The 11,718-nt window shown below is 37.7% G+C and overlaps 1 protein-coding gene across 7 annotated transcripts in view; it reads right to left on the reverse strand.

Moving 5' to 3' along the window:
• STAG1 (STAG1 cohesin complex component) overlaps positions 1-11,718 on the reverse strand; it is a 552,131-nt gene that overhangs the window by 247,433 nt on the left and 292,980 nt on the right. For all 7 annotated transcript variants that reach the window (XM_023735988.1, XM_023735987.1, XM_023735981.1 and 4 more), the window contains one exon: positions 4,599-4,675. In XM_023735988.1, coding sequence (XP_023591756.1) covers positions 4,599-4,675 — 77 coding nt within the window. The remainder of the gene's footprint in view (positions 1-4,598; positions 4,676-11,718) is intronic.

Here is an 11,718-nt window from a genome sequence, read left to right on the forward strand (position 1 = left end):
ACCCCCAGTTGATGATGGGCAGCTCAGGCCGCATGGTGACTTGGTGTCCCATGGTTAAGCGTTCAGTCCCAGTAACAAACCAAAAGTTGTTTCTCAAAAGGAAAGTAGTTATCTGTGGAGGATGGCAGAGCTTTGCTTAAAAATCCTAAGAGTTTGTGCTGTGATTCAGCAATAGGGGCCTGCCAAATGCTCCAAACAGCATCTCTATCTGTCACTGTGACTTCAAGCACCATTGGATCAGCTGGATCATACTGTCAAAGGGGCGCAGCATGTTGCACAGCAGCCTGAACCTGTTGCAGAGCCTTCTCTTATTCTGGTTCCCACTCAAAACTAGCAGCTTTTTGAGTCACTTGATAAATAGTTTGGAGTAATACACCCAAATGAGGAATATGTTGCCTTCAAAATAAAAAGAGGCCCACTAGGTGTTGTGCCTACTTTTTAGTTGTGGGAGCGGCCAGATGCAATAACTTATCCTTCACTTTAGAAGGAATGTCTCGACATGGCCCACACCACTGGACCCTTGAAATTTCAATGAAGTGGAAGGTGCCTGAATATTTGTGGGATTTACTTCCCAACCTCTAGCAGAGTTATTGACACTTCTTCCTTACTAGGTCCAATCAGCACAATGTCATCAATGTAATGGACCAGTGTGACTTCTTGTGAAAGGGAAAGGTGATCAAGGTCCCTGTGGACTACATAATGACACAGGGCTGGAAAGTTGATGTAGCTCTGAGGTAGGCAAGTGAAGGTGTACTGCTGGCCTTGCCAGCTGAAGGCAAACTGCTTCTGGTGGTCCTTTGAAAGAGGTATGGAGAAAAAGCCATTAACCAGATCAATAGCTGCATACCAGGTACCAGGATATGTATTAATTTGCTCAAGCAGTGACATGACAACTGGAACAGCAGCTGTAATTGGAGTCACCACCTGGTTGTTTTTGATAATCTACCGTCATTCTCCAGGATCCATCTGTTTTTTGCACAGGCCAAATAGGCGAGTTGAATGTGGATGTGGTGGGAATCACCACCCCTGCATCCTTCAGGTCCTCGATGGTGGCAGTAATCTCTGCAATCCCTCCAGGAACGTGGTATTGCTCTCGGTTTTCTATTTTCCTAGGTAGGGGCAGTTCTAATGGCTTCCACTTGGCTTTTCCTACCATAATAGCCCTTACTCTATTTGTCAGGGATCCAATGTGGTGGTTCTGCCATTTTCTGAGTATTATCTATTCCAATTATGCATTCTGGAACTGGGGAAATCACTACAGGATGGATTCGGGGACCCACTGGCCCTACTGTGAGATGGATATGAACCAGGACTCCATTAATAACCTGACCTCCATATGCCCCCACTGACTGGCAGGCCACAGTGGCGTTTTGGGTCTCCTGGAATTAGTGTCAGTTCAGAGCCAGTATCCAGTAATCCCTGAAAAGCCTGATTATTTCCTTTTCCCCAATGAGCAGTCACTCTCATAATAGGCCGCAGATCCCTTTGGGGAAGGCTGGGAGAATGATAAACAGTAAAGATTTCTGGCAGTGTACTGGAGTCCTTCCTCAAGGGGACCCGGCCTCCCCTTCATTCCAGGGGTTGTGAGTCTTAAACTTGTTCAAATTTGGCAATTGACTGAGGGACTGTGACTCTCTATTCTGGCATTTGAGTTAGACTATTGTTCACCTGACCTAGAATTCATCCGTTTGTAAAGATCAAGTAAATGTTTAGTAGATTTCCTATCTATTTCACTCCTAGGGATACCATGATTCAGTAGCCAATGCCGTGTAAGTCCATCCGAGTCAGACTATTCTGATTACTGTTGTAACTTGGCAGTCCATTACAGTAACCAGTCCCACCTAGTCTTTGTCAATTGAGTGCTGCCACTTGGCCCCTACTACCACTGAGCAGTAAGGTGTCTTAATTCAGTTAAGGCAGTTCCCACTGTCAAATCTCACTTAATAAGATAGCAATCACAGCAGTCTTCAAGGATGCTGGGAGTTCCTTCACAAATCTGTCCCTCACCATTGTGGTAAAAGGTGTGTCCTCTGGGCACTCCATATATAGGTCTGTGGGTCTAACCAGAAAAATCCACTCTAACATACCAATTTCCCTAAGCCTTTGTATACCTTCTTCTACAGTGTATCTCGGCAGGTCTGGTACTTCAACTTGATTTAGCGTAGGCCCCCATGTAATCCATGTGTCAGTGACCCAACCAAATAAACTATTAGATCCTTTCCTAACTTCTCGAGCTGCAACACTGAATGAAGAATTTGTGCTTACTGGGCCCTTATCAATAAACTCAGACTGATCCATCTTTATGTTCTTTGCACCATTATCCCACATCCTTAATAGCCATTCCCACACATATTCCCCGGGTTTCTGTTGGTACATATTAGAAAAGTCAAGTAGTTCTTTTGGAGTTTAGCGTCCCTCCTCCTGGGTCACACTTTGTACTTCACCTTTCGGGGCTCCCTGGGACTTAAGCCTAGACTTATAGGTCTAGAAGCCAGAATTGGTGGTGTGTGATTGTTTTGAGATATAAAGCATCTGCCTCAGGTGATGCCCCAGGCAATGAGTCAGGCAAGGGCTCTTCAAAGGCAGCTGGGCTAGGGCTAATCTGATTAGATGGGAGTGGAGGAGCTAATGGTTTTTCTGGGCAGGGCTGTTTAGCAGACAAACATACAGTAATCTCTTCAGATGGGACTGGTTCTGCTGGCAGGAGTGAATCAATGGACTTCACAGGCTCAGTGTCCCCACCCCATGTTTCAGGATCCCATTTTTTCCCTTTAACTTCAGACTCCTCTCAAGGTTTGCAACTGAGCTGGCATTGTAATTCAGTCACTCTTAAAATAAGACTCTGGGTTTGGTTTTCAGCAATTTCAGCTCTGTTACTACAAGAAATAAGGCGTTCTTTCAAAGCACAACTGGAAGCCTTGACATCACTTTATGCAGCACTTGAGCTTTGACTTTGAAACCCTGAGCTCATCTCTTTTCATCAGTTTGTCTAGCAGAAGTAGGGCAAACCATCCAGCTTCCTTATACTTCTCATTATGAGAAACTGTAGAAAGATATCACACATGTGTTCACCCTGAGCCTCGCCTTTCACCAATACCTGATCTACTGGTGGTGATATTTTGCATATTTGTATCACCACCTCACTCCATGGACTAGCAGTGCCCTCTTTACTGCTGGAAGCAGAGTCATCAACATCTTTAAGACTAACCAGACTTGAGAACCAATTTAGAAAACTCATCCTTACAATTTTGTTTTTCTAGAACCACTCTTGGTACCAAATTTTGTCTTAGTCATCTAGTGCTGCTCTAACAGAGATACCACAAGTAGGTGGCTTTTACAAAGAGAAGTTTATTCTCTCACAGTCCAGTAGGCTACAAGTCCAAATTCAGGGTTTCAGCTCCAAGGGAATGCTTTCTCTGTTGGCTCTGGAAGAAGGTCCGTGTCATCAATCTTCCCTTGGTACGGGAACTTCTCTGCGCAAGAACCTCGGGTCCAAAGGACGCACTCTGCTCCCAGCACTGCTTTCTTGGTGGTCTGACATTCCCATGTGTCTCTGCTTGCTTCTCTCTTTTACATCTCAAAAGAGACTGGTTTAAAACACTATCCAATCCTGTAAACCTCATCAGTATAAATGCCACTAATCCATCTTATTAGATCATAGTGATTGAGTTTACAACACATAAGGAAATCACATCAGATTACAGAATGGTACACAATCACATAACACTGGGAATCATAACCCAGCCAAACTGATACACACATTTTCTGGGGGACATAATTCAATCCATGACATGGGAACACCTGCTCAGGCACAGGGACAGGAAGGCAGGCGGGGACAGGAAAGGTGGTAACGGGTAACTCAAGGTCGAGAGGAAGACAGCGTTGACATGTTGTGGAGCTGGCAACCAATGTCACAATGTGTATTAACTGTTTAATGAGAAACTAATTTGCTCCATAAACCCTCATCTAAAGTATAACAAAATAAAAATAATAAAATCCTTTCAAGCAGAGTATCCCAAACACAAGCTCAAAGTTTACACACACAAACACACACACACACACACACAGAAGAAAGGTGGACAATGGGCTCCATGTAAAATAATTTTGGGAAATTCTGGGTTACATAAAGTTAAACAGAATTTTCTCCTTTAGGATTTCTCTGAGCCTTAAATATGATGATATGCTTTAACAATCTCTAAGATAAGATGAGCCTTGCTCTGACTTCTTTAACCTCCAAACCCTTTCTTCAAGTATTTCGTGGCACTAGCATACCACAGATAATGAAACTGTTTAAGATGTATTTGTAAATGGGGATTTGAAAAGATCTTCAAGAATGAGTATCAAGAATGAATTTCTACCCTGAATCACTCTTGTCCTTATCAGGCACCAGTCATTATTCAATACTACATCCATGCAAGGTAATCAAACCTCCAAATAGTATGAATTTTGGAATTAGTAGCATGGATTTTCATGTAAAAAAGAAATAGTAAATATTCCCTTATACTGAACGCTAAATCAAAACAAAACTTAAAATAATCATATATTCATAATGTCAAACTATATAAATAGGCAATTTAATACATATTGTAATGCTATACCTCATCAAATTCTTCCGTCATTTTTCTGATGATTTCTGCATTCTGCATATTTCGAAACATCTCTATTCTCACAGTACCTGTGGAACAACAGATTTTACAGTTAATCTTTTTCTATCGCATGTTAAATATTAAATTTAATCTGGTCATTCTTCGAAAAGTTATATAAAATTACTGAAATAGTGGGTTTCTCTCTTTCCTCCCCAAACTCCCATATCATCTATTCTAAAAGAATCTCTTCTTTGCGAACTTCAAAGTTCTTTAGAAGTTTAAAAACAACTGAATATTCTATGAGGTAGATAAGTATGAGGAAGAGTATTGAGAGGAGGGTTGGGGAAGAAGAAGACAGGACATAAAACATACAAAGTGTATTACAGGGAGGGCCCTAAAGACTGTTTAAATGTATACTGGCTCTCTTACTCTTAAAAACCTCCAAACATAGACAGTATATCTCCTTTCACAGTTATTTTGGTTTCTTTATCATCAAAATCTACTATAACTGAAGATGAAATGTCCTCTGATTTACTAGCACCTTTCAGTTAAATCTGTTTTCTCAGAACATTAAAAGTTGCTCAATAACTTCTACAAAATTATCAAACACTAAAAGAAAATGTTAATCTTTCTCATCTCATTCTTTCATACTATCATCTTACCTACTTCATTTTAATTTAAAATACAGTTTTATTATCACTCTTAAAGATAAGAGAAATAAGAATGGTTTATAGTGAAAAGCTGCTTCAAAAGTCAACATAATTTAAAGAAACTGAAATAAAGTTCAAAATCAACCTTGGGTGCAGAGTATCCTTGCCTAGTTAAATGATGTTAAGTTTCAACTGCATAATTATAAAACAATAAACTTAAGAATCTCAAGATTAAAATTTATTAAATCAATCAGAATCACTCTGTAACTTCTAACATGTTCCTTGCCAATGATTTCAAGCTTCAATTCAAATCAAATTTTAGAATGTAAGAGAGAAGAGTCTTTGAAATGTTACTGTACTCTTACAGAAAAGAGCATGCAGGAATAACAGAACACTAAAAGTTAGGTACAGTCTTAAATTCAGAGTCCCAACAAAAACTACATTTGCACATTTGGCACACTGAACTTAATCTGACATAGTTTTTATTAATTTGCAAAACAGGAAAAGTAATACCTGCCCTATCTTTTAACCAGATCCATTTTAATTATTTTATACAGAGCTTCCTCTTTCAAGTTCAGTAAGTACCAACATCAGATATTCCCAAAACACAACTGTAGGTATGACAACATCCAGGTTAAGGGGCCAGGTGTGAAAAGGGAAAGTATTTTGAAAGATTTCCTCCTAAACATACAAACTCCTGAACAAAATGGTAAAAACCTATAATGTGATTTTATTTAATGCCAAAACTAGTATTGAAGATAGGTTGTTTATCCACTAAAACACAGCCTTTATTTTTTGTGAGAATTAAAAAAAATTAAATACACAAGAAATCTGCATTAAATTTTGTATTATAAATTTTGCATCTCAAGTAAAAATGACTTCCTGTCAGACATTCCTAAAATCACCCAATAAAATAAAACTGTTTTGACCGTATAAGCCAATGATATTTAATTTTATTTGGATCACTGAAACATTCTGTGAATCTGAAGTACATTCACATATAGAAAAAGCATATAATTTCAGAGGGTGGTTCATGGCACTGATAGGTAAAATTCCATTAATAAGTACTAAAGAAAGTAAAAGAAGTAAAACTAGATTTTTAAATTATTAAAAACAAGAATAACATTATCACACATTAATATGTTACTTGCCATTGAGTCAATTCTGATACACAGTGACCCTATATAGATGTATAAAATTCTATAGACTACAATGCTGCAATAGCTGATAGGATTAAAAGAAAGCCCTTCTTAATGATTTGATGTTGAAATTACACTACAAAGTCTTAGAGATCCAGAATATCTTTTGTTGTTTGGTCTAGTCTAAGACTCAGCATTCTGTTAATTAAATCTCTACCATAACATAATGATGACAAGGCCATGCTCAATCTATCTAAACTAGATTTTTCTGATTTTTCAAGTGAAATAAATTAGACCATATGTGGAAATACTGACACTAAAAAAACAAAAACAAAAACAAACAAACAAACAAAAAAACTAGTTCTCAACCTAATCAGCTCCAACATGCATATTTATATATTTAATATTTCATAACATTCATTAGCTATCCTGAAACAATTCATACAAAATGTAACAAGTCCACACAAGTAAATAAAAAACATATGTAATGCCCTATTTCACAGCAGAGAAGCATGCAAAAATTATTTATAATAAAGTCAGTACTTTATTTCAGTATTTATTATGCTCAGGCACAGTGACAGTTATTCCACATAATACAAAGTTTGGAGCATCCAAGGGTAAAGACACTCATCTCAAGCTTAAGTTTCCACAAATCTACTTAAATTAAAAACAAAAACAAACAAAAAAAAGGATGGAAAATAGCAGAAAAGAAGAGGAAGAGAGGAAGAAGAAGAGAGGGAGGGATTTCCAAATTTGAAAGCACTTTTACCACTAAATGTCAAGAAGGAATTAGAGTATTATAATTTAACTATAGTCTAGAATAAGAAATCCACACCACACAGAAGATGGATTTAATGGGGGAATTAATTAACTGATCTTTTTACTTTAAGATTTCAAAGGACTATGCATTCCACGAGATTACTAGTAAGAGACTAATTTTTAATAAAGTTTTTTTCCTAAATTGAGACATTACCTAGATAGCTAACCAGAGGCAGAGACTACATCAAACCTTATGACCTCTCCTCCTTATATTTTTTAAAAGGTTTCCATAGTTAAACACATATTAACCACTTACTATGCACTATGCAGTGTTAGATCTTAATAATACAAGAATACATAAGGCATTATCAGTAACTTCAAAAATCTCTTACAAAAAATTCCCATAGATCTTAGTGATTTAGCCAAAGTAACAGTCAAGACAAACCTGGAACCATATGGAAATAAAAATGAGGCATCCTGTACTCAAATTAGTGAGATGCCAATTTACACTTAAGTGAAAGGACACTTCTCCTCTTAAAAAATATTTAAAGAGATGTCTTTTATGACACTTTCTACTCTCCAAATGTAGATTTGTGCTATTTGGGAAATTATACAAAATAATCAACAACTTTTTCCTTTCAACCATTTTCAAATCTACCTTTCCATGGTGGCTTTTCACAATAGGGCAAAAGAGTTTATAAAATTCATTTTGGAGTAGATAGAAGTCTTATTCTACAAGACAGTCTCAAGGGACCATCAAACTGAATTCTATGACTCAATATAAAAAGTAATAATATTTCCTCATTAATCTAAATATACATGTAAACAATGGCAACAGACTGTTACGCTAAGAGATCCAGTATAATTTAAGAAACACAAGGATTATAATAGTATACCCTCAAATTATAGAAATCACTGCTTCTAAAGTGTACTTGTTATAAATTTTTATTGAGATATTTACAGTGAACATTTTGTTGCTTTTCATTTCTCCCTGGAGTTTAGAATAAGGAATTTATCTGTCTTAAAGTTCAACAAATTTCATATTATATTTCATTTGCTCAAGACTCTTCACTTTCTAGAAGTCATGTAAATAAGCATGAATATACATCATTCTGAAACAAAATCTTAACCATTTTAAAGTCTTTAGTAGCCAGCCTCCAAGATGTTTCCAATGACCACCACCTCTATGTATTCAAGCTCTTATATAATCTCCTATTGTGTATGGGTTGAACTTAGTGGCTTTTATCTAACAAATAAAGTGGCAGTGACTATGCGTGACTTGGAAACGAGGTTATAAGGGCAGCATAGCATCTCTCTCTCTTTTGGATAACTAGCTCTGTGGAAGCCAGCTGCCATGTTATAAAGATATTCAGGCAGCCTACAGACAGATTCATGTGGCAAGGAACTAAAGGTTTCACCTGAAAGCCACGTGAGTGAGTCTTCTTAGAAAAGGATCCTCCCCTAGGCAACCCTGAAGATGACTGTTGTTGTTTGGTGCTATCAAGTCGATTCTGACTCATAGTGACCCCATGTGACTGTAGAACTGCCCCATAAAGTTTTTTTGGCTGTAATCTTTATAGAAGCAGATTGTCAGGTCTTTCTTCCACAGAGCCACAGGGTGGGTTCAAACCACCGACCTTTCGGTTAGCAGCCTAGTGCTTAACTGTTGTGCAACCAGGTCTCCTTCAGATGACTACAGACATGGCAAACAGCTTGACTGCAACCTTATGAGGAACCCTAAACCAGAACTACCCAGCTAAGCCACTCTCGAATTTCTGACCCATAGAAACTGTGAGAGTTAAGTGGTTAATGCTCTTTTAAGCCATTGAGTTAATGGTTATTTTTTACACAGCAATAGATAACTAATAGAGATTTATTAGAAATTTCACTAGCAATTGCCATAAAAAAATCTGTATGTTAAAAGAATGTTATATATCCTTTTAAATATTTAAAGGAAAAGGTAATGGCAACACAACTTCAGAAAAACTTTTCACAAATGACCCAGCAATTCCACTCCTAAGTATTTACTCAAGAGAAATGCAAACATGTCCATGAAAAGAAAGAACTGCACAGTAATGCTGATAGCAGATTTATTCATAACAACACCCTTACACTCAAAAAAACAAAAACAAAAAAGCTGGAAACACAGAAATATGATAGGTGAATTAACAAACTGTAGCTACTATTCAGCAATAAAAGGAAAAAACTATTGATACGCACAACATGGGTGACTCTCACAAACATTATGTTATATTAAAAAAGCTGTATCTAAAAGAACATGTTACATGATTCCACTTACGGGAAGTTCTAGAACAAGATAAACTGTAGTGATAAAAAGCAGATCACTAGTTACTGGGAATGTGGAGGTGGGCTGTGTGCCTCAGATGGCAGAGTAGGAGAGAGGAGATTTACCACAAATTGATAGAATTTTCTGAAGGAGATGAAAATGTTTTATATTTTCATTGAAGTGTTGTTACGCGGATGTATACATTTATCAAAAATGATCAGTCTGTACACATAAAATGTATAAACTTAAAGTATCTATATCTTAGTAAACTCAAGAGAAAAGAATACAAGCATACCTCAGAGATAATGAAGGTTCGGTTCCAGACCACTGCAGTAAAGTGAATCACGTAATTTTTTTCTCTCCCAGTACATATAAAACTTAGTTTACACTATACTGCAGTTTATAAGTATGCAATAGCATTATGCCTAAAAAACCAATGTATATTCCTTAATTATAAATACTCCATTGGTAAAAAATGCTAACCATCATCTGAGCCTTCGGCAAGTTGTAATCATTTTGCTGGTGTCTTGCCTCAATGATGGATGCTGCTAACAGATCAGGGCGGTGGTTGCTGAAGGTTGGGGTGGCTATGGCAATTTCTTAAAATAAGACAACACTGAAGTTTGTTGCATCCACTGACTCTTCTTTCACGAAAGATTTCTCTGTAGCGTGCAATGTTGTTTGACAGCATTTTATCCATAGCAGAACTTCTTTCAAAATTGGAGGCAATCCTCTCAAACCATGGCCACTGCTTTGTTAACTAAGTTTATGTAATATTTTAAATTCTTTGTTGTCATTTCAACAATGTTCACAGCATCTTCACTAGGAGTAGATTCCATCTCAAGAAATCACTTTCTTTGCTCGTCTGTAAGAGGCAACTCCTCATCCATTATAACTTTTATCATGAGATAGCGGCAATTCAGTCATAGGCTCCCCTTCTAATTCTAGTCCTCTTGCTATTTGCACATCTGCAGTTACTTCCTCCACTGAAGTCCTGAACCCCTCAAAGTCATCCATGAGGGCTGGAATCAACTTCTTCCAAACTCTTATTAATGCTGATGTTTTGACCTCCTCCCATGGATCACAAATGTTCTTAATGGCATCTAGAATGGTGAATCCAGAAGGTTTTCAATTTCCTTTGCCCTGATCCATCAGAAGAATCACAATCTATGGCAGCTATAGCCTTACAAAATATTTTGAAAGGAATCTTTTTTTTCTAAGCAGTAAGTCTCAACAGTGGGCTTAAAGTATTCAGTAAACCATGTTGTAAACAGATGTGCTGTCATCCAGGCTTTGTTCTTCCATTTACAGAGTATTGGCAGAGTAGATTTAGCATAGTTCTTAAGGATCCTAGGATTTTTCAATGGTAAATGAGCACTGAATTCAACTTAAAGTCACCAACTGCATTAGCCCCTAACAAGAGAGTCAGCCTATCCTTTGAAGCTTTGAAGGCAGGGACTGATTTCTCTCTCTAGCTATGAAAGTCCTAGATGGTATTTTCTTCCAGTATAACACTGTTTCATCTATATCGAAAATCTGTTGTTCGGTGTAGCCACCTTCATCAATCATCTTAGCTAGATCTTCTGGGTAACTTGGCTGCAGCTCCTACATCAGCACTTGCTACTTCACCTTGCACTTTTATGTTATAGAGATAGCTTCTTTCCTTAAACTTCATGAACCAACCTCTGCTAGCTTCAAACTTTTCTTCTGCAGCTTCCTCACTTCTCTCAGCCTTCAAAGAATTCAAGAGAGTTAGGGCCTTGCTCTAGATTAGGCTTTGACTTAAGGGAATGTTATGGTTTGATTTTCTATCCAGACCACTCCATATTAGGAATAAAGAGCTCTGGTGGCACAATGGTTAAGAGCTCGGCTGCTAACCAAACGGTAGGCAGTTCGAATCCACCAGCTGTGCCTTCGAAATCCTATGGGGCAGTTCTGTTCTGTCCTATAGGGTCACTATGAGTCGGAATCAGCTCGATAACGTCTTAGGTTTTTGTTTTGTTTTGATCAATTTCTTTTCATTCATGTGTTTGCTGGAGTAGCACCTTTAATTTCCTTCGAGAACTTTTCCTTTGCATTCACAACTTGGCTGATTGGTACAAGAGGCCTAGCTTTCAGCCTGTCTCGGCTTTCGATATGCCTTCTTCATCAACCTTAATTATTTCTAGCTTTTGATTTAAAATAAGAAACGTGTGAATCTTCCTTTTACTTGAGAGCTTAGAGGCCATTGTAGGGTTATTAACTAGCCTAATTTCAATATTGTCATGTCTCAGGGAACAGGGAAGCCCGAGGACAGG

The sequence above is a fragment of the Trichechus manatus genome, unplaced genomic scaffold (assembly GCF_000243295.1).
Source record: "Trichechus manatus latirostris isolate Lorelei unplaced genomic scaffold, TriManLat1.0 scaffold00084, whole genome shotgun sequence".
Classification (NCBI taxonomy): Eukaryota; Metazoa; Chordata; class Mammalia; order Sirenia; family Trichechidae; genus Trichechus; species Trichechus manatus.